General features: G+C 25.9%; 5 protein-coding genes across 7 annotated transcripts; 2 read left to right on the top strand and 3 right to left on the bottom strand.

Moving 5' to 3' along the window:
• Positions 1–508: 508 nt before the first annotated feature.
• On the bottom strand, positions 509–6,520 carry LOC113557451. Its single transcript, XM_026962980.1, has 7 exons — positions 6,310–6,520; positions 5,299–5,325; positions 4,992–5,145; positions 2,721–2,881; positions 1,940–2,069; positions 1,713–1,830; positions 509–731 (listed from the first exon to the last, which is right to left on the bottom strand). Exons 1-7 carry the CDS (start codon positions 6,311–6,313, stop codon positions 696–698), a joined length of 630 nt encoding a protein of 209 aa, XP_026818781.1. The 5' UTR covers positions 6,314–6,520; the 3' UTR covers positions 509–695.
• Positions 6,521–13,124: 6,604 nt separating this feature from the next.
• LOC113557933 lies at positions 13,125–14,237 on the top strand. Its single transcript, XM_026963470.1, has one exon. It carries the CDS (start codon positions 13,423–13,425, stop codon positions 14,167–14,169), a length of 747 nt encoding a protein of 248 aa, XP_026819271.1. The 5' UTR covers positions 13,125–13,422; the 3' UTR covers positions 14,170–14,237.
• A 1,188-nt stretch (positions 14,238–15,425) lies between these two features.
• LOC113556784 (pachytene checkpoint protein 2 homolog) lies at positions 15,426–18,071 on the bottom strand. 3 transcript variants are annotated; one of them, XM_026961933.1, is made up of 8 exons: positions 17,894–18,071; positions 17,499–17,676; positions 17,235–17,426; positions 16,934–17,161; positions 16,674–16,867; positions 16,445–16,598; positions 16,271–16,383; positions 15,426–15,705 (listed from the first exon to the last, which is right to left on the bottom strand). In XM_026961933.1, the coding sequence occupies exons 1-8, from the start codon at positions 17,935–17,937 to the stop codon at positions 15,537–15,539; spliced, it is 1,272 nt and encodes a 423-aa protein (XP_026817734.1). In that variant the 5' UTR covers positions 17,938–18,071; the 3' UTR covers positions 15,426–15,536. The 3 variants fall into 3 exon arrangements, with proteins under 3 accessions (XP_026817734.1, XP_026817732.1, XP_026817735.1); XM_026961931.1 differs by having other exon boundaries at positions 15,427–15,705; positions 17,490–17,676; positions 17,894–18,070; XM_026961934.1 differs by having other exon boundaries at positions 15,427–15,705; positions 17,490–17,611; positions 17,894–18,036.
• Positions 18,072–19,101: 1,030 nt separating this feature from the next.
• LOC113558189 lies at positions 19,102–20,337 on the top strand (the record flags this gene model as incomplete). Its single annotated transcript, XM_026963690.1, has 3 exons — positions 19,102–19,181; positions 19,910–20,129; positions 20,194–20,337. Coding segments are annotated over exons 1-3 (444 nt in total), but the record flags the coding sequence as incomplete, so codon positions are not given.
• Positions 20,338–21,028: 691 nt separating this feature from the next.
• LOC113557250 (ATP synthase subunit g, mitochondrial-like) lies at positions 21,029–22,554 on the bottom strand. Its single transcript, XM_026962663.1, has 3 exons — positions 22,393–22,554; positions 22,149–22,309; positions 21,029–21,269 (listed from the first exon to the last, which is right to left on the bottom strand). Exons 1-3 carry the CDS (start codon positions 22,427–22,429, stop codon positions 21,165–21,167), a joined length of 303 nt encoding a protein of 100 aa, XP_026818464.1. The 5' UTR covers positions 22,430–22,554; the 3' UTR covers positions 21,029–21,164.
• Positions 22,555–23,267: the final 713 nt, after the last annotated feature.

The raw sequence follows: 23,267 nt of genomic DNA, 5'->3' as shown, positions 1-23,267 counted from the left end.
TCTTTTACTCACGGAACCTTTGCAGGAACTTGAACGTTTTGTGGAATCCCCATATAATTTTTGGAGCTATTCTATGTTAGAAGCATAACTCAAATCAAAAATATTATTAATTACCTAATTTATATTCTCCCAAATTTCTCACGGAACCCTTAACACTGGCTAACGGAATTCTTAGGTTCCGTGGAATACCGCAGTTTAACCAATTTACAATAAACACCGAAATATGATATTGAAAAAATATGCTATATAATTTTAAAAAAGCAAAAGTTTTGTTTTTAATTAATCAAAATTATATAAAAAAATATATATATTCCCGAAATGTTGATACTTTTTGAGACAATGAGTATTTATCTTCAAGAAAATCACTTTGTTATGATTATTGTAAAAATTTATGATGTATCGTTATAGGTTCGTAATTACTGACAAATTATGTATTTGAATTGACTGCAATTAATATTTATCTAATATACAATGTAAGCACAATAACAATAATACATTTTCGTCAATATATTGTAAGTGCATTATAGTATTTTATTAAATAAAACAAAATCAGATAAAAAAAAATACATCAAATTTGTGTTAATCATCGTTAAAAGTAAATTAATAAGCGATAACGCAATTATATAAATTTGAGAAGCAGTGGCTTAAAGCCGTCGTTGATAGTCCGAAATATTTGGTTTGAACTGTACATCGCATCACGATCCATAAGTTGATAAATCGTTGCACAATTTCTGTAATGATATAAAACATTGGTTTACAACGCGTAGTTATCAGTATGGTTAGAATGTTTATGAATTTCGCATATTTTTGCTTTTAGTTATACACTCGTTCATATTGCAGAATAAATTATTAATCCGATTAACGGATCACCAGTTACAATAAATTATATTTTACATATTTTTGCATTTTTATGTTTTTTTTTAATTTATATTTTTTTATATTTAAGGTCATTTTTTGTATATTGAATGTAATTTTATTTGATTTTCTTAAATTTTAAATTTCATCATTGAATATACAATTTAAAAAAACTGGTGCTTGTTCACGTTATACAAGTAATAATACTTTTACAAACAGGTACGCCTAACTACGAAAATCAAACATAGAGCTTATGTTAATAATCTATTAACAATTTAAAATATATTTTGAATAAATAATTCAATTTTTGACGCTTTATAATGCTATAATATCATATTTAATTATGTTAAGGATTCAAGATCATACTTTGATATTTATTGGGTTAATTTATATGCATTTTTTTTTAGAGTTTTTAAGATTATTCATTACTTATCCATAGTTATCACTTATCACTAATCATTGTTGCTATATTTTATTAACTAATATTATGTGAAATAATTGATGTTAACTATTCCTCAACAATACAACTCTATATTAACGAATTTTAACACAAATAAAAAATATCGAGCTTAATTTGTTGGACCCCTCCGAGATTTAGTTAGACTTCATTTTTATCAGTAGAGCTTTTTAACTTTGTGCTGCTGACAATGTCTGGAATTAACCCAACAACTACCATAAAGTTACCAATAAATTTTATGAAGGTTTTTCGCTTCTGACATTGAGGCAGATATGTGTTATGTTTAAAAATTTAGCGATATTGATTATATATATATATATATATATAATTTAGACGTACTGATAATTAATTTAAATTATTATTATTATTAATAAGTAATAACTATATAACGTATACTGACAATTAATAAGGATAGGGGCCACATGTTCCCAAGTACTTGGCGATGAAACTTTTCGGTCTTTATCCCACATTGAGTGCGAATATACATGTTCGTTGAGTGCCAATAATCCCAGATCAGTCTGTCAAAAATCACAAAATACATTGAATTCAAATAATATCGGTTTTAGAAGAAATATATGTCATACATATTATTTTAATATTTTATAAGATACAAGAAAATAAACTCACAGGCATTTCTGATCGAGTTCCATGTTTTCCATGCTCTGTCCAATTTCTAATTTTTGCTGGTCCACATAATTTTGCCATTGACGATCAGCTTTTAACACTGCTTTCGAGCAAGACACGTGTTCTATAAATTCTAAAAATGATAATGAAATTTAATTGAGCACTCCTGATAATAAAATATTACGTAAAATGAGCTCTTAACTATTTATCATATTTTTTATTGTAGGTACAACGAAAATATTTTTAAAAACCATCAACGAATTATTTTTGTGAAATTAACATTCACTTTCATTATAGGTACATTATATTGGGCCAACGATATAACTATTCGATCGAATTATTGTATAACAAGTTCTTTTAGTATATATCATATATTCGCTACTACTAATATTGTTAATTATTATTATTATTATTCCATCTCTTATCAGTATAATTATAATAATATAGGTACTTAGTGAATAATTTAAAACGAGGGGGGCAGTCTTACACGACATATAAATTAAATAACTATAGTTTCTGTCAAAACAAAAATATAAATATTATATATACCAGTCACATCCTTAACTATAATTGCAAACATATTATTATATAGGTACAACGATAACATAATGATACTTACAAATTACGATTTACAATATTATGTTTTATAGCTGTACCTACATATAATTTTCAATTTAAATATATCTGTATACAACTGTATCTCTACAATACATAAAATATTAATATTATTCAGCTTTTTCCTTTTTTTCTTACACTGTAATACTTTTTTAATGTATAAACTAACCCTTCCTGTAAGACCGGCGTTTGGTGCAGAGATTTTTTGAGTCTTCAAGTGGCTTATTATACATCTCCAGGATATTTTGCTTAAGATCGTTATTAATTTGTGTATGACAATAATACAAGTAAGAATACATACACTTGGTGTGACGTTCCACAATATTGAATCTGTATTTGACAAATCAAAAACACATTATGACAAATTAACAATAACATTTATGCATTAAATTAGATAACCATTTACATAACTATTATGTACTATATTATAATAGGGCGAACTACTCATAGCATAATAATCACTTACACTATATTGGCATACAAAGCAATGCCGTAGCCAGGACTTTTTTCGGCGGAGGCTTAATTTTTAATAGCCAATTATGACAATAAATTAAATTTGCATTGTATTTCTGACAATACAATTCATATAATTATACATATTATCAAATCAAAATCAAGTAAATGTGATAAGAGCGGCGTTGCTTTATCACCACAAATAACAGTAATTAAATTAATAAAATTATTGTTATATTACTTGTTATATTTCGGGGGCCTTTAGCCCGGAATCCTTCCCCTAGCTACGACACTGTTACAAAACAAAGATGACAGTGCGTAGATGAGTTAAAATTATTTAAAGACAAGTTTAAAAGTATCGGTACACAAAAACAATTTTAATAACTATTGGCCACACCACTGCTGTAAGCTTGTAACGGCTACATTATATAATGAGTAATAATGACACATTTTATAATAATACAACTATTTTTTAAATGAAATGTTTAATAATATGGATAAAATATAATTATTGGTTATTTATTGGGATATATTATATACATATATATCGTGTATACAAAGCAATCCTATACAATTATTAGGTTACTTTAATATTGTATACAAGTCACGTTGATGCTTCTATAACATATTCATGTACATTGCAATACGCATAAATCATCGTGTATGTATAAACATATTAATATAATTGTATTTGAACATAATTTAAAAATAATTTTTACTCGATTCTCTACAAGCCAGTATTACAATATTACTAATAAAACATTTCGGAACATTTATAACCTTCTCTGAATATTTAAATTACTCGTAAGTTTAACAGGGTCCAGTCGCAAAAACGTACAGTGCAAAAACAGGGGTAACCGACCGGTCTAAAGGTGGTCAGGAGAGGGCTTAGCTTCTCCAAAATAATTAACACCTCTTACCAAAAAAAAAATGATGGATATAATACATTTTTTTTTTTTAAATCATATCAATATTGTAAATAAATTATTATTATACAAATATCTATTAATTGTTTTTATAATTTAAATTAATTAAATTCTATCTATGATACGAGATACGAGATCGTAGATACTATTATAGATGATATTTTATGTATCTATATTATGTTGTTAAGCAGATCTAATTTATTCTTGTTTGCAGTATTTAATGCACTAGTAAGCAATAAAAACTAACATTTGGGGAACCCCCTAAGATTTCAGGTGTACAATTGTTTCATTGCGTATTACATGCTCATTAAATTTATATTTTCATTATTATTTATAATAACAATCCAAATTTACAACCATTTTGCAAATTTATTATAATATGCCAAAATAGATCGATTTTGATAGTAATTTTTATAATATTATATTATAATTTGAAGTTCATAAATTTACATGGTTCGGCCCGCTAGCCTTAAAACTCCTGCAGCCCGGCTAAACTATTCCTATACTGTCCCACCTGTTTAATCCGTCTCTGTATACAGATCACATCCTTGGCTATGGTACAGTTTTAGGTAGTATACACTAAACATTAATTATTAAAAATAAAAATTTTAGCTGCAGTATCACAATTAGGTTTAAAACACATTAATATACGAGTACGAGTGCAATTGAGTAGTCATAAAATAAATAACAAATAAAATTTGCTTTTGCAGAACGTCTTTATACCAATATTTTGATACCTAAGTTGTTGTATAAAATATTTAATAAATGGCTCAATCACATTGTATGACAGGTGGTAATTAAAAAAAATGTATTTATTTATTTTCATTTGTGTTAAGTTAGTATTTTTCTCTGTAGTATGCTTTAAATTTTAAGAGTCAATGATATTATTTTTTATTATTGAATTTTAATAGTTAGGTAACTTAAAATTCGTTTTTTCGTAACATTAATTTTAACTTAATTATCTCAATTAATTTTGTACAATAACTTGCCCATATTTGGATATATTATATTAAATTATAATTATTTTTATTATTATTATTATTATTTAATGATATACTAACGGGCAAAAGTAGATGTCTGGATACTCATAATTTTCAGAAATCATTTGAAGTAAGTCTGTAATCTTAGGTATGGTACTGCAATTTCCCATTTGTCTGGTATCTTCGCAGATCCATTCGACCGCAATCTCAGACTTCACCAACGTCGTCAAAGTAGCTGTGGATAGTAAAATAAAAACCTAATTTATTAAATATCTTAAAATCTACATTATAAATGCATGAGAGACAAATCTCAAATTTAACTCTGGTTATATTATAGTTTTTTTTTAATAATAATAAGATTGATATATTTTAATAAAATAGTACTCACCGAATACGAAGAATAGTTTTAGCATATCTGTAACATAATATATAATATTTAGAATCTTTATTAATTAATAATTACTTTTGACTTTTTACACCTCAATTAATGAATAAAACACTGAAATATATTTTATAAGTAAATTAAATTTACTATATTATATTGTAAATGTTGTGTTTATTAATCATCACTAACTTGTAAGAAAAAAACATATAAAACAAATAAATACAAGGTCTTCCAAATTGTGTGATAAAAATCGTGGAAATTGTGAAACAACTAACTGCATAATCCCTTCATATCAATATGGATTCTGATTTTGAGATATTTATTATTATTAAGGAATAAGGGGCCACTACAACAACATATTTATTTTCTCTGACTATCTTTCACATAATCTAGAAACAAAATATTTCATATTTCCACGGTTTTCTTTTATTTATTTCTCTGGTTCAGTTTAACAATTTAAAGCAGAGGCATCTATTATAGATTTGTTAAAGAAGAATATTTCCTGTACATTAATTGTGTAGATTTTTATATTTACATTTTTGAATAAGTTATTAATGGTTAAAAATATTAAAAATTATTTTAAATTAAAACATGCTTGTGTTTAAAAAAATATAAATACCTTGATTCCTATATTATTTTGGAGATAGACAAAGTAAACAAATGTTTGTGTAACGGCCCCTTAAGTCATATTTTTTTTCGCAAACTTTAGTAAATAATATTTTAATCATAGGTATTTATTTTACCATTAAATTCTATAAAACATACGTTGTACAGTGTAAAACGCATGTACAAAAGCTTTCTCATACGATCGATTCAATCGCAATAATTTGTAACCAAATAATTAATATTGATGATGACCGACAATAAATTTATTACAAAAATCGTTAAATGATTCATAATTAATTAAATTTTGATAATTAATAATAATTAATAATTGATAATAAATAGATATTAACAAAAAATAAACCTTATAATAATTGACAAGTAAAAATGACTAAATATTATGTTTCTTACTCATGATTGCTGCAGTGATCTGTAATAGTTATAAATAATTATCTGATGAATAAGTGCGTCGAATACGTATGTAACTATAACTACAGCAATGCTGTGCAATAATTTACTAAAAACAAATTTAAGTAATAACTTAATAAAAAATCACTGTTAATCCAATGTCTAACAATGACCTGAGGAGAGAACCGATCTATCCCTCGAATACTCACGACCAAAGCGGTTATAGCGATTCTAATTTTCCCCAACCGGTTTTAATACGACCGGCTTACAAGAAATCCAATGGGGTGGGGCAGGTCGGTTTATTATTCGCCAACACAGAATTCTTTTATTATTATTATTATTATATGGACGTATTTTTCTATAATCGTTTTTCGGTAAATTGTTCAGATAAAAAAAATAATGGTATTTACTGATATTGATAACTACTTTGAAATTCAATAATATAATATAGTATAATAGATATTTTGTATATATAAATTAAAAAGTTTAAACCTAAATAAGAATAACGTAATGATTGCATAATATAATAACTAATAGTATTAATGAATATTGTGTTGCAACCATTATAATATTGTAAACATAAACTAACCTTAGAACGCTTTAAAAGTTACCCGATAACAATATTATATTACTATTGTAAATCAAGTAGTCACGACAAAATAGTGGACATCTGTAGAGGCGGTAGACATATACCAATACCACGTTTTTGGACGTAAAAAAAAACACCCCTATAGGATCGTACACAATGCGAATGGCAGTGGAGATAAACACATTCCACATAAAGGAGTCGGCCGACACCTCGACCCACCTCTACCCATGTCTTACACAAATCCTAAAAGACCATCGTCCTTGTCGTCATCCAAACAGGTGGTTTGGAGTCTTTTATATTTGGCCCCTACACACATGACTCGAATGTATATTTTATATTATATTATCCTTATATAAGGAATGTGGTACCGGCGACGACGTTACATTATTATAAACGTGCATGTGCGTTCATAATACATAAACAGGTTTTCGTTGTTGCAGGGGTGTTTGGATCTTGCGACAGGTAGTTAATTTTATACCACACACGTTACCAACCCGTGCAAGGTCTTTCAAAAATTGATCTTATACAGAAATTAAAAAATATTAAAAATATGTAAAAACAATTTTGGTTTTTTATTTAAAGAGATAAAGTTTTGATTTTGATGAAATCGGATATTTATGAAACATGCCAATTTTAATTATTATGAAGTAATTAAAAAATAAATTAATTTTAATTACTTGATATTTTCATCACAATACCGTCAATACCTATACTTTATTATTTTCTATAAACAATGAAATTTCCAAAACATTTAGATTGGTTCATTTATTTTAAGCTAATTATTCAACCATTAAATGATATGCTACAGTATCTTAGTAATAATAATTCCTGATACATACTAAATTAACAAATAAAAAATAAGAGAATAAATAATAAATATGACAATAAATTTATATTAAATATACGTAATTAAAAAATTATTTACACAACGTGATAATAACATTATATTATACATTAAAAGTTAATACTTAAGAGAGTTGGAATACGGGTAATAGGGTGAGATATTATATTCTATGTCAGTGGAATGCAAGAAAGTATCAAGGTCATAATTTCAGTGACAAACACGGTTTAATATAAACGAATACGATCCTCAATCATATTGTATTTGGTTATTATCATATTATACGAATATACGACTAAATAAATGAACGATTATTCAACATATTTAAATTGAAACCATAATTTTACTCATGTATAATTAACTAAACTATTGTTCTTTAATCAATGAATGTTATATTCTAATACTAACTGTCCCCGTGCACTTCGTTGCCCCTACAAAATGCATCCGTGTTAAGTTTGGTTGCCTAATGCAGTAATGCTAACATTTAGCGCAAGGATAAAAACTATTTTTGGTTTTCTGATTTGGTGTAAGTATAGATGATATTTCTGACGTATCAACTTTACATAACTGTCCCGCCCAGCATTGAATATTTTCAATCGATTAACCGTTTATGTATCATTCGAAAACAATCTATTATTCAAATAATCGCATAGCTCTAAACATAATAAAGAGGTAATATATTGAGGTCATTAATCGGGATAAAAACTATCCTATCTATTGACGGAGACAAAATTACACCCATTGATTATAATTTCATCAAAATCAGTTGAGTAGTTTTGGAATGCATCGAAAACATTATACTCATCGTACACCAAATGTTTATACAGAGATATATTAATTAGGTATTTTTAAATTAAACTTTTTAGTAATTCATTCTCTCTATACATTTAAATATTTATTGAACTATTATATTTAATATAATAAATAAAAAATTACAAATGAGTTTTATAATTTTTGAATGAGGGAAATATAAAATACAGTAGAAGCTCGATTATCCGAACTAATTGGGACCGCCCCTAGTTCGGATATGCAAAAATTCAAATATTGGAAATTAAAACTATAATTTGATGACTTATATGTTTTATACTAACATTTTTTTTTTTTTTTGATATACAATATTTTAAACTCTACTACTATATTTTTTTCATTCTTAACACTATATTGAAATAAACTAATAAATGACAAATACACAATATATTTTTAGAGAGTAATAAAAGTCGGTCAAAATGTGCTATAATATTCTTGGGCGAAAAGGTAAAGTAGTTTTAAAATATTTGGGTGAAAAGAAAGGTGGGCTAAAAGAGTCCCGCCCATTTTAAAGATGTGTACATACAATGTAGATTAATGTATATGGGTAATGTCGTTAAAATAAAAATATTATTTTTAAATAGATCTTCAAGCATAGTGTTTAATGAACCGAAAAACATCGGAATGGTTCATCATGTTGACCTTTAGTTCCATTCTAATTCGGCTAATTCGGGATAAATTTTTAATACAATGTACAAATATGTTAAGTGATTTGATTTTCTTTCTATATTTCAAGTATAGTAGTTATATAAAACTAACTAACGTGAGTACATGACTCATGATGATTTAAAACCCCTAAATATATTTTTTATTAGTTATTAAAAAAAAAAATCATGCTTTTACAGTAATTTCGAAAATAATGATTTCTTTAAAAATATTAGCTGAATTGTTTACTAACATTTATTAATGTAGAGAACTAGAGAATAATCAATTGACTAATAAATTAATTCTTAGGATTTTTTTTTTGTAATTTTTGGCTACTTATGAATTTATAAAAAGTTAACCATATTGACTAATTACCACAAATTGTTTTAAAATCATAACCTTGTCATATCTCAATATTTTCAATCGGCCTAGTGAAATAAATGATTTCAAATTGCAACGCATATAATATTATAGGTATTAGTAACTATTTAACATTTTACAGAACAAGCAATATACTTTTGACATTTATTGCTTTTATAATTATTTAATTGTTTTAAGTGTAGACAGAGCAAGAAAACAGGTTCAATTTATTCTTTCCTGTAGTTTTAATTGTAATCAATAACATAAAGGCACAACGACTACAATGGTTTGAGCATGCCATGCGAAGAAATAAATCAAAGGTGATGAGGGCAGCTAATAGAGTATCAACCAGATGGTAAAAGACCGAAAGGTAGACAAAGGAATAGATGGTTCGACGACTTAAGCCACGACTTAAGGTCTCTGGGCGTATAGAAGATTGAACGAAAACTATTCAAGGTAGAGAAAGATGAAAAGCTTTAACGGTAGCGGCGAAGACTTTTTGAGTCAGTGGTGGATTTACGGGGGCCCAAGGGGTCTGGACTCTCCAGACACTGATATATACATATAATATAATTATACATGAAGACTAGATTTTATTTTGTAAATTTTGAATTTTAGGTCCACTTACAATATAGTATAATATTTCAGAATAATTTTGAAAATCCACCACTGTTTTGAATCACATAGCCAAGAAGAAAATTATGAGTTTTAATACGACAGCTATAGTATATAATTATTATTGATAAACCTATTCGTATCCTGCAAACCTACAAGCCAACCTAATTGTTAGATAGTACGAACAAAAAAAACTGTTTATAAGTTATAATTTTAATACACACTATTATGTATAAAAGAAAATTTATACCACATACCAGCCTAACCTTAATTTTTTAAACTCGTTTATACCTATAGTGCTCAAGTGCTCTACTACCCTGAAATATATATTTATTGTAGTCATTGACTATATATTTTAGTTTTATATCAGTCAACTATCGTTTTAATGCATGTATTTCACATCATTGTAAATATTCAGCGTCGTATATAATATTTTTATTATTAGTATTAGTTTTAATAATTAGTATACAATAATAATGAACAATTATTTATAAAAATAAAAGTTAAAAATTTAAAATAATTAATTTTTATAGCATTTAATGCGAAAGATGACGACTATTCAGAATTCATTTATGTTCTAATAATTTTATTTTCTAATTAACTAATATTTAGTATTAACCACTTTTACTATATTTACAATCTCCAAGACTGTAACGAGTGTAACGTATATTATTGTTATTATTATATATTTATACATTTTTTATATATATATATATTGTAATAAAGAGCTACTAATATCCTAAAAATATTTGTTTTCAAAAATTTTAAATTATAGAAACTATATAATTTTTGGAATTAAATAATATGTATTTATCTGTTACAGTAGATGTTAGTATGTGTCTTCGCATATAAGCACGTATTTGGTAGATTGTAAAAACAACACGTCTCGTGACTAGTTGCTAAATTGATATCGATATTCAAGTTAATGCGGAAACTTGAGTCAATTATCTGATTACAATATTCTAATAGTTAATATCTATTTCCTGTACACAATAAAGATTTTTTATTTTTTTATTGTCAATTTTACTATAGTATGAAAAAACATACACAAACAAGTTAAGTAACTTATAATAGACAAGTATTAAATGTTAATATTATGAGGACAGCACACACCCGCTATTTATTATGCACTTTTTATTAACCTTAAATATAATAAAATACTAATTAAAAGTATTTTAAAAGTGGTCCCATCTAAGTAAGTAACAATAATAATTGTTGCATAATCATGATAAGTTTATATACAAAAACGGTTAGGAGAAACTTACCACTTTACCAGTATATAGGTAAGTACATTATCCGCAAAATATTTACCAAATTTTCACGCTTCCTAGAAGAGAACTTTATCTGAGTTGTAGCGTATTTATTGTTTTGATTTTAAAAAAAAAAAAGAAAAATTTGTAAGAATGAATAATTTAAATTCTCTTTATGTTGTCAAGAAAATTATAACATTAAACGACATACCTACCTACGTTATGTCTTCTATAGCTTCTATCGTCATATATATATATATATATATATATATTTTTTTTTTTTTTTGATAACGTAAAGACAATCCAAGTTATTCATTCATTCAAATCTTTTTTTTCGCACATTAGGTATATAAGTGTATATAAATTACTGTAAGTCAGTTTATTTGCCATCGCGGTCGAATTAGCTTACAAACTTATAGATACGCCGACGTCGAATTAGCCCGCGTACTGAGGTAAAAACCGGGATATACACCGATAAAGGACCGTAGGTATTTTATATTTATTCATTTTTACACGCGTGAAGCCGAGTTATACAGCTATAGACTATAGTTTATAGTATATGATAGGTAATAGTTATCGTATTTTGACGTATTTTGGTAAAACAACTAAAACAACTACGGTAAATACTGGCTCTGTAATAATAGTTCGTCCTACGCAAAATTCAAAATCATTTTCATGGAAAAATAACGGGTGATGTGGTGTCCTCTTAATAACAACATGGAATTATTTCTATGAATTTTAGCAATAAATAATTTTATATGTGGAAAGCAGAAAAAATAAAGATTTGGTAATGTGAAAAATTTAATGGACTTCATCGACATAGCAACCCAATCAAAATAGTTATAGAAATTATTATTTTTTGGAGTGAATTTGATTTAAAAAAGCAACATAATGAGTACGCATTGTATTATACGTACCTACTATATAAATGTTGTAATTCATTAGGTACCTATATAAAGTGTAAACATTCTCAAGTTTTCGACTTACTGTTATTGGTACATTAGTTTTGTTAATGGTTGAATTATTACAAGATATTTTTAAATAGATAATAGATTTTTAATATCTGGTAAAATGATTAAGCTCACAATTAAGCTATTTTTATTAATAATTCATAATTGGTATGTATGTAAAAAAATAATTGCGATTTTTATATAAGTACCTATACCGTGCTAGGTATATCTACCAAACAGAGTAACAGCTAACACAATGAATAGGTACGTAATAAAAGCAAGCTCTTAAGTCATAACAAAACTATAGAAAAAACAATCGACAATATTATATGTAAGTACAATGATAGATAATAATGTGCAAAAAAACAATAGATTTATAAAATATATCACCTTTTATTTTATGTGTAGCACAAATGCATTTAATAATAATTTTAAAAATACCTTTTCAATAATGGACTAATGATATTATTTATTACCTACACAATAATATTGACATACGCCATAGGGTTTCTATAAAATGTTTTGGGGACAGTCAAATACCCAGTTATTGAATTTGGTATATCGTGCTTAATGCTTAATATTAAAAACGTAGTAATAATATTGTTAGTTGTTACGATATACATATTATTATATTATTTAGTATTTAATTTTTTTTGCGTGACATTTTCAAAAAAAAAAATACTATGGGATTTTTATTCTCGAGATTGGTACTAAGTAGTGTTATACTTCTTATCACGATTGAGATAAGCGATAACTGTACACAACCGTTCAGCTCAAGCCGTCGTTCACAAGTTCGCGACTTGAGACTTCACGGGCCGCCATTGAATACTGATTGCCGGTATTAAAACTTAGAAGGTTACTCGTTATTAATGTTTATAATATGAGTTGTTCTATCGTTCGATGATTGAATTCTGTAGATATATATTTATTGTAATAGGCGAGAAAAATTAATTTTATGTACTTAATACTTAAATAAATTCAATGTTATTTTAAATTTTAATTAGTATTGGAAGATATACTTTATACTTTTGTTTTTGCATCTGATTATTAAACACTAAAATGTATATATTTAATTACTATCTCCGGAGTAGAGTTAACTCTTCAATACTTTCTTCAATGAAACGGTCGTATTCATTGTACTCAAGAACTTCAATAACTCACAACAATCGCACGCTATTACCCATCAATCGGTTACCCGGAGGTTTGGCACCGGATCGCTGTTTTATGAAAAAGATGGGCGAAAAACCCGTTTATCAAGTGTACAATAAAAAAGCTGCTCAAGACAGGGTTTCACCGACAGAGTATGAACTTATTTACAACGGTACTGGTGAAACATATGCACGGTGTTTGAGTGGAATGGTAATCGCTGCCATTATAGTCCTGCCATCAACTTTTATTGGTGCCTATTTGTATATTTTATTTACAGAAGGGAAAATTGACTTACAAACATATTTAGATATAATGCTTATACCCAACTCCACATTGGAACTTATGATAATGATTCCTGTGTTGTTGCTCCTGAAAATAGTGTCGTACAGTTTTATTTCCAAATATGTGTTGAGGATTTACAAACACAACACAAAAAGACAGTATGTGGGAGTGTACATTAATCCAATTTTACCATGGAAAAATCTAACGTGTACATTTGAGACAGCTATTAAATTGCCCGACAGTATAAATGTTTTCATTCCTTGGCACAAAGAGTATTATCGACTAGCTGGACACAAATCAATTGTCCTAAGAGAAAGATTCAAAAGGCCTATAGATTATGACAAAATGCTTGGTTTAGTAAAGGAATTGGATTAATCAATTATTTTTAGTCATTATTGTGTAAATGTTCAAGTTTCTGAAATAAATGTAAAAAAAAAATTTTATTCTGTTTTAAAATTTTATTTTCTAATTAATGTATTAAGATAAAGGTAGTTAATTCCTATTGCAGCTTGAATTTGTTTATTATGGATTCTAAAAATAGAAAACAATACTTGAGTACACATAAAATATTTTTTAATGTATTTCTCATACATTTACTGAGACATCAATTATAAATAATTATATTTTAATCAATGATTGAGATTAAGAAGTTTAATGATATTGTATTAAAATTGTACAAATATTTATTTTAAATTTTTAAGTATAATTAGCAACATTTTTAGTATGTATATAACAAAAATTTAGATAATTTTTAATTATCAAAATGTATTGGTTATTAACTGAAAACTACAACTATTCAGGTAACTAATGAATAAAAATATTTAAAATTTTCTTCATAGATATATACTCAGATATATGCATTTCGAATAAAATGGGCCTTTATTTCAATCAATACATATATTTTTACTTAAATATTAGCATATCTTAATGATAGTAAGTATCATATTATAGATGTTTAGTACATGCTTTTTCTGGCAAGGCTTTACTTATAAACATGGCGATAATTTTGTTTTCATCAATAAACTTATAATTTTATTATTGATCATTCTACCTCCATAGCTATGTTAGATATAAAACCAATTGTTTCCAAGGTATAAATTAAGCAATAAATTGCATTTATAAAGAATACTTAACATAATTTTAAGTCTATACCACAATGCAGCCACTGTTGATAAAAACAAAACTGAAAACATTATTATGATCATTCTTACAGTCACAAATTAAACAAAATCCAAATTGAACTAATCTGTTTATGATATTTGATGATTCACTTATAACTTTTGACTTATTTGATTCAGTGACGGTTTGAGTCTTCATAACTCAAGGAGCAAGTTTTTAAACAACCCACCCACCCACTTACTACATTTACTAGGACCAATATAATGTTTTTAGATTCTTCTTAAGTTAAATTTTTCATTAACATACAATTTATGATAAAGATATTAGACAAAATTATTTTTTACTCATATGATCAATCTTCTGTTATGAATTATGAATAAACCTATTTAACTTAAAACATTTTTTCCCCTATTTTGGGAGCAGTAGTAGTCACTCCTAGTATTCTTATAACAAGCCGCCTCTGATTTGATTTGATTTGTTAAAATAATAAGTAAAATAGTAATTATTATATTTTGCATCATAAATATTTAATTTTCTTTAAACAAAATTATTTAGGATATAATTACAAATTATAAAAACAGATTTGCAATTTACAATAATAAATATAAAATAATACTTTTTAATTATTTAATTTTAGTAATGCCAGCATCTTGTGTTTTTTGATACTTCACTGCTTTATGTAAAGCATCCAAAAACAAATGAACACCATCACATTGTGGTTGCCTTATATATATTGAGTGTGCTATAAAAGTAATCTTTTTTAGAACACGACCACTTAAACCAACACTTTCTCTAAAAAATTAATAACAAAAAAATCAATATTTTTTATTTTTTTTACTTAACCCGCCAATAGTTGTGTTTGTGTATGAGCGCGGCTCACTCGATTACTATTTTTGCCACTACTGGCTTTAATTTAATTCTGATATTGTTGATATCTATTTATACCTTATGTTATCATACCTGGGAATTTTTCTATAAATAATATAACTCAATCCATAGTCTTGTGTTGAAATGACAGTGGATTAAAATGGTCAGTCCTCACAAAAGTGAGTGCCACGCTATATGTACTATATGTAAATCCTGTCAATCAGGTTCAGAAGCAAAATCAGATTCAGAATAAATACCCATAACTGATATGTACCTATGTATATGAATTTTTTAATAACAAATAATCATAGTGATCTTAATTAATTATTCAAATAGGAATTCTCACTTACAATTAAAATAACCACTAATAATAGTAAAAATTGGAGAAGTGAACGCCGCATAATCATGTTACAAATACTAATGCGCCTACTGACGGGTTAATTATAATTATATTATGAATATATTATTATTGTTATTATTTTTTTTTTACTTGGAAATTTGATATAGTTTTTGTGTTGTATTGAGAACTTCTTTATGTTCAGCATTAACATCAGGAAGACGATCAAATTTATCATTTTCTTCAACATTTATAATCAATTTCACCTATTTTTTAAGTAAAAAATGTTAAATAAATATATTTAATACATTAAAAATCGTTCTTTACTTTAATAAGTTCTTCAATAGCTGCTTTAAGTATAGTGTAAATTGCCATTTCTTGAGGAGGGTTAATAAGCATTTTTATGTCAGCTCGATCGGTAAATGCAGTATCAATGGCTTCTGTCACATTTGATGTGGTTAAAAATATGACATTTGGATACCTTTAAAAAATACCCATGACAAACAAATAAGTAACAACAAAAACTTCTTTAACAATTATCAATGATTATGTTTACTTTCTTAAATTATCAAGTTGTGTGAGTACAGCATTTACAACTCTTATTGAGTCTGATGGCTCAGTACCAGACAACACTGCATCTCGAGCTCGCGTTAAACTCTCTACTTCATCAATTAATATGAATACCAATGAATCACCATACTCCAAAACACTTTTTATTTGTTGGAACATAGACATTACCAATGATCCACTCTATAACATTAATTCACAATAGGTAAAAATAGTTTGCTGTTCATTATCTAAAATTTAAATTCTTACTTCAGAGAAATATTTTGACAATAAATTATGACTATTAATTTCAATAAATTCGAAAAAATTGTACTGTTGGCCTAAACGTATTGATAACTTTTGGGCAAGGGCCTTACAAATAGATGTTTTGCCAGTACCAGGTGGACCATGTAATAGGATTAATCTATTATAGCTAATAACATTAGTATCAACATTATGACGTGCAAAATTCATCCCTGTTTGTGCGTAGTTTAAAAGCTAAAACAAACAAGTTTTTAAATAAATAATTTATACTTAATAAATATTATGTATTGATATTTTGTATAATTACAATTTCTTTAATTGGTTCTTGAAATACCAATGATTCCCAAATACCACAAAAATCTACATTAGGTAATATACAACGTCTCATTTTGCATGTAGCTTCATCAGATGTAGCATCGTCTACTAAACCACTATCATCTAATTTGTAAAAATAGATTTTAATTAGGTATGTATCTAAATCTAATGATTCAACTCCTGCCTGTAAATTATTCTTAGTTATAACTTAGCAGAAAATTAAAAAAAGATTAATTAAATTACATACCACTATTACCATTTGTTCAATATTTTCATTATCAAGTAAATTTTCAATTTCGCAAATTTGTATAGATTTTACAAAATCAGATAGTCCGTCAGTGACAAATGTAGTGTGTGTAGATTCTGGAACTATAGGTTCAATGTTTTTTAGTTCCAGTCTGATGACTTTTTCCAATTCAGGAATTTCGATTGCTCTATACAAATATTATTAATAAGCAATAGACAATAGTACATTTAACAATAAAATCATATTTATTTGTTTTATAAAAGTTTAAGCTTAATTGACATACTTTAGCAGACAAATTGTAAATATTTTAAATGTTAATGTTTATTTTTAAGTATACTACCTAAATGTTTGGATAACACTTAAAATTAAACATAATACATAATAATTAAATATAATATACATACTTCTCGGGTTTTAAAAGCACTTCCACGTGCAAAACATTCTTCATAGTTAATAAGAAAACTCAATTATTTTGTTGTTAAAATTGAAACAACTGTTATTCACTACTTCAGACTTCAGAAAATCAGAGCTATTCTCTTAAATAACGACAAACGTGTATTACTATTTACTGTGTATAATATAAAATATTAATAATATTTGTGATTATGGAATAGTCATTATTTGAAAAATTCAAAAAATATGATAAGATATAACGGATAATTATTCAAGGAGAATATAAAAATTATTATCATCTTAAATGGCGGTCATTCAAAATTATCATAAGTTATTAGTTATTACATTGTATATTATTTTATACCTATAAAATATGCATTCACGAATCTCATATTGTTATAATTTTGTAATGTCAAAGTTCAACAATTCTTAATTGAGCATCTAGTAAATTGAAAGTATCTATTTTCATTGGACCTCTGCCAAACTTGATTAATTACACGAAAATGGCTATTTTATCAATTACTATTCTATCATTTTCAACCGATATTCGAGTATCTACATAATATAGTAATAATATACCTATTACCTACAACTTATGAGTAAATCAGTTATATAACTATTTAGTATTTCCAATACTAATGAAAATTCTGAGTATAACAATTACTTTTTCCAAATAAAAATAGGTAAAGAGCTCTTCCTTTTTAATGTTCATAAAATGTACGTTATTATTCACAGAAAAACTTATGCATTTACAGTAATTTTGAATTATTATACCTTTAAAACCAGTACCCGTAATGACGACAACCGTTATTTATTACGGTAAAACCTCTATAATATTTTACTGTACCTATATAGAATTATAATATGGCTATGTGCCTACAAGTCTATTATATCTATTCATTTTAGATTTAAATATAAGCACTTACCTACATAATATCACAGAACAATAGGTAATATTGTTATTATAATGTTATAATATTAAGTTTATGTACATTTAATACATTATGTATTATAAATGTATAATACATTTAACTGTCACTAAGTAACATATTACTAATAGAATACACATTCACAAATATAAATATATAAGTAGATATACAAATTCATAATAATTACACATCAATACAAATTATTATTTTACAATAGATTAGATATATAGGAGAGTACCCAAGTTTTTAAAAATATATATTATAAAGACAGAAGAATTTTAATTTATAAAATGGCCAATAAGAATTGTTCGTATAAAATTGAAAACAATAATACTTTGGCAAAAACAGAATTAAACAATTTACATAAGGAGTGAGTAAATTAAATCAACAATGAGATTTTGTTTAAATTTAATTTTTAAGATTTCTATACATTTAAGGTTATTAATATTTACAAATGAACAAATGAGAAACTATACAATTTAAATGTACAAATAAATTACAATTGATAATTTAAAATTTATTGAGGTCGTCGTACCCACGAGCACCGATTTAAAGTCAAATAACATAAAATAATATGTCAATATTGTTAATATAGCATATTTAATATTATTTATAGTTAATTCGTGTTCTATAAAACCACCAATCCTGTGTTATTTTAATAAACTGACCGATTATCAAATATCAAGCTAAAAAACAAAAACATAAAACGGATAGTATAATTAGTTCTTACTTCTTAGGTAATAGGTAGTTAGGTACCTACCTTCAAGTTTAATAATATGTAGGTAGGATAATTGACAATTCAATCTAATATTATAGCCATCACAAGATTGGTATTGGTTCTACTGATCGTAAATTTGCCATGTTATAAGGCGAAGACATTACCTACGTAGTACGTACAAGTGACATAAAACACAATCGTCAGTTGAAAGTTCTACTGGTGTTAGCTTAAAATAAAATTATATTGTTAATTTGATCTTAGTTGAAATACTTAAAGAATATTTAGGAACTTATATCAATCCATAAAGTGTGCACGGAGCACACCAATATTAAAAGTTTAACCTCTGAAATGTATGAATCGACTAACACATATACTTATAGTAATATACAAAAAACACAACCCAAAACATGCCAAGAATTGTGGAGGTGTGGAGTATTGTGTTCATCAATTAATCCATTAGAAAGGATCAAGTGTTATGAAAGTGGATGTTGCCTCATGTCACCAATACCTACTACAGATGATTTTAAATTTAAACAATTATTTGAACCATTGTTTTCCAGGAGAACATCATTTGCAATTTATAAAGAAGTATTTGAAGTGGTAATAATAAGGTGTAATAACTAAAAATCATTATTACCTATTATATAACTTTTTTTTTACTCAGGATCAAAGATGTACATGTGTTAAGTTCAATGGCATTGAAGATGAATGTAAACATCCAGAATGCAAACAGAATTTAAAGTGTTTAAGCCTACCATTAGCAACATGTTCACCAGCTGAAAATTGGAATAAATATTATGGGCAAACTTTATAAATAAATAATTTTTAATGTATTGATCAAATAATATTTAATATTTGTTATACAATTACTTTATTGTATACTTACTAGTGCACATGCAAACTAATTTTTATTCGTAAAATGATTTAAAGTAGAGAAAATTTGATTTAACTAACCACGGACAGTACCTAAATAAATTGTTCTTACATTTATACATTTTTTTTACAAATTAAAAAAATGTTGATGTATCAGTCACATCTATTATCTATAATTAAAAATGTATATATATAGTTATAAACATAGAATCCAGAAGACAAAAGTACTTTTCTCAAGTGTTATTCTCCATTTTAGATATAGAAATGTATTTGTCTTATTAAACATGCATAAAATATATATACATATATATTTTATTCAGATTTCAGACTACTAAATTTAAATTATCTGTACCAAATATTATCATGTTTTGAATATTAATTATTTAGTACAATTAAAATGAAATAATAAAAAAAAAAAACGTTAAATTTCATTATAATATAGAAAAGGCGTGATCATTTCGGAAGATATATCATTGTAATAATTGTAGGATATCATTTTGGTCTTGCAGAAGTACCTATTATGAGAGTATTTCCTGTAGCATTGTCGGTTACTAATGTAAAAAAGGATATCATTTTGGTAAATAAAAAAAATGAAGTAATACTGTTTTTACCATTTACTATTTATATAACTGAAGAAATGTTTACATGTGTATTTGAATAATAAAAATTGTTGTATACCTACAAAATAATATAATTTCTAGATACAAAATAATTGTATTTAATCTGGAGAAGCATTATGTACTTTAAATTACAGGAATACATTTATAACTTGATGTCATATCCAATTAAGTGTCTCTTTCCTATACATTCACCGACGTAAAACCACATATATACTTCAAGAGCAATGAGTGATTTGAGGGTAGCGTCCTGTAAAATAAAATATTTAAAATATAATATATAAATAAGGATGTTGAAAAAAAAATTGATTTGGAATAGAAATACAAATAAATACTGTGGCATGCATTACAGTTCATTATAATAAAATATCTGATTTTAATAAATATAATACTAGTTGGATAATTGGCACTTATTTGTACAACAAATCAATGAATACTTAATTAAAATAATTAATTTGAACCATGAATAAAATAATGCTTTTAATTTATTATTAGAACTTTAAGAAAAACAATTAAAAATTTGAATAGCTTTAATATACTATATACGTTATAAAGATGCTTAAAACTGTTGATAATTTTGTAAGGGTATTTAACATTTACTAAAAGAAAAATTATTTAAATATTATATTATAATATTTATATCTAAACATCATGAATAGGGTTTGGAAGTTATAGGAATTGCATATTGTTTTGTATGCTCTATATTTACGACAAAGCTAGAAATCTATACAATGTTGAGTATAAAAATTGAAAATTAAAATGCATTTTTTGTCAATTTTAAAGAAAAAAGTGCATATTTCTTGATTTTTTTATGCATATTATGAATATTTAATATTTTCTAATTAACTTCAAAAATAATGAAAATATTTATTTTTAACTATTCTTCAGTTCAATAAACTGCCTAATGCTAACCGCTTAATTTTTAATTATACAATTTATAATCACTAATTTTTTTTTTTTGTGTGTGTATATTAATTAGTAACAACATTGATTATAACTTATAAATAATAATTGCCTTATACGTTTTTGAATAATTTATTCATTTTTACACATTACATTTTTTCATGCATATTTTATTTTTTTAGTTCCTACAACTTCCAAACACCTAATCATGAATAAATGAACGTACCTTGACAGTAATATTCTTCCAACGTCCAGTTCGAGCTGTTTGTATCATTTTGGAAATCTCGTTTTTTATCTCCGGTAAGTCAGACAATTTGGGTGGAGTTAATTCCACTTTAGCATACTTCACAAAAGTTTGTAAGTTGGGCTTGGCTGTGGCAATAATTGCTACATAATTTAGAAAACATTTTTTTAATAATATTTTTAAGAATTAATATTTGAGATTCAGTTAAGGAATTACTAATACTTACAGCTAATTAAACTGACTTTCTTGACTGCCCCGCTCATTTTGTTGATTTTTTTTTTAATTTACAAAATAGTTTTATATTACTGTAAAACAGAAAATGAAAATGTAAAATATTAACGAGGTCTGGAATCCTAAAGAGTAATATGTATGAACTATGAAGTATGAATGTCAGGTCGTGATAAAATAACAGCTGTACATGTACAACCAACAAATTCGATAAAGACGTTCTATACAAGTCAAGGATATTCTATACAAATGTAATCGATTTTGATATTCGGCGCTATAATTAATCAAATGTAAAGATATTAAAATATAAAATATTTTGTTCAAACATATTCTAAAAACTCCAATATTATAATATAGTCTATAATAGTATTTAAAATTTTTAATTAATATCAGCATTAAATAAAATCACAAATTATTATTTATGCAGCAATTGAATCGAAAAGATTTTGATATTTTATTAATTTGATTCAAATGTCATATTAATAGTAGGTATCTATTAATTATTCATAGTTGATTTCATAACACAAAAAATTGTCAAATGTTCAAAAATCATAGTTTGCAATGACTAAAAATGTACAAATATATTGCAGGCGCGGATCCAGGGTAATTATTAGGCGGAGAGGCATTCGGCCATTATATATTGTACAATAATTTTATTATTATATTATAATTATTACCATCGATTATATACAATATATATATATTTATTATTATACAACTATTATTTTAATTTTAGTATATACATAATCAATGCTATAACGTTAAATATTTCTTTAAATTTTAAAGGAATTGACTTACAACTAAAAATTAATAAAAAAAAACTAGGTAGGTGTTTTGAAAAGAACACTCTTTATTTAAGAAAAATTAGTAAAA

This window comes from Rhopalosiphum maidis, chromosome 4 (genome assembly GCF_003676215.2).
Source record: "Rhopalosiphum maidis isolate BTI-1 chromosome 4, ASM367621v3, whole genome shotgun sequence".
Taxonomy (NCBI): Eukaryota; Metazoa; Arthropoda; class Insecta; order Hemiptera; family Aphididae; genus Rhopalosiphum; species Rhopalosiphum maidis.
Note: the sequence above shows the minus strand (reverse complement) of the source record. Positions and strands in the feature narration are given on the sequence as shown.

What these genes read in the sequence shown, in the direction of transcription:
- LOC113557250 (XM_026962663.1), bottom strand. Translation starts at nt 22,429, where the DNA reads ATGAGCGGGGCAGTCAAGAAAGTCAGTTTAATTAGCT. An exon ending in GAAAGTCAGTTTAATTAGCT is followed by an intron (nt 22,310 to 22,392) that starts GTAAGTATTAGT and finishes TAAATTATGTAG; the next exon opens with CAATTATTGCCACAGCCAAG. An exon ending in GGAAGAATATTACTGTCAAG is followed by an intron (nt 21,270 to 22,148) that starts GTACGTTCATTT and finishes TTTATTTTACAG; the next exon opens with GACGCTACCCTCAAATCACT.
- LOC113557933 (XM_026963470.1), top strand. Translation starts at nt 13,423, where the DNA reads ATGTATATATTTAATTACTATCTCCGGAGTAGAGTTAACTCTTCAATA.
- LOC113556784 (XM_026961931.1), bottom strand. Translation starts at nt 17,937, where the DNA reads ATGAAGAATGTTTTGCACGTGGAAGTGCTTTTAAAACCCGAGAA. An exon ending in AAGAACCAATTAAAGAAATT is followed by an intron (nt 17,162 to 17,234) that starts GTAATTATACAA and finishes TGTTTGTTTTAG; the next exon opens with CTTTTAAACTACGCACAAAC. An exon ending in TGTCAAAATATTTCTCTGAA is followed by an intron (nt 16,868 to 16,933) that starts GTAAGAATTTAA and finishes TTAATGTTATAG; the next exon opens with AGTGGATCATTGGTAATGTC.
- LOC113557451 (XM_026962980.1), bottom strand. An exon ending in CCAGACATCTACTTTTGCCC is followed by an intron (nt 2,882 to 4,991) that starts GTTAGTATATCA and finishes TGTCAAATACAG; the next exon opens with ATTCAATATTGTGGAACGTC. An exon ending in ACGCCGGTCTTACAGGAAGG is followed by an intron (nt 2,070 to 2,720) that starts GTTAGTTTATAC and finishes TATCATTTTTAG; the next exon opens with AATTTATAGAACACGTGTCT.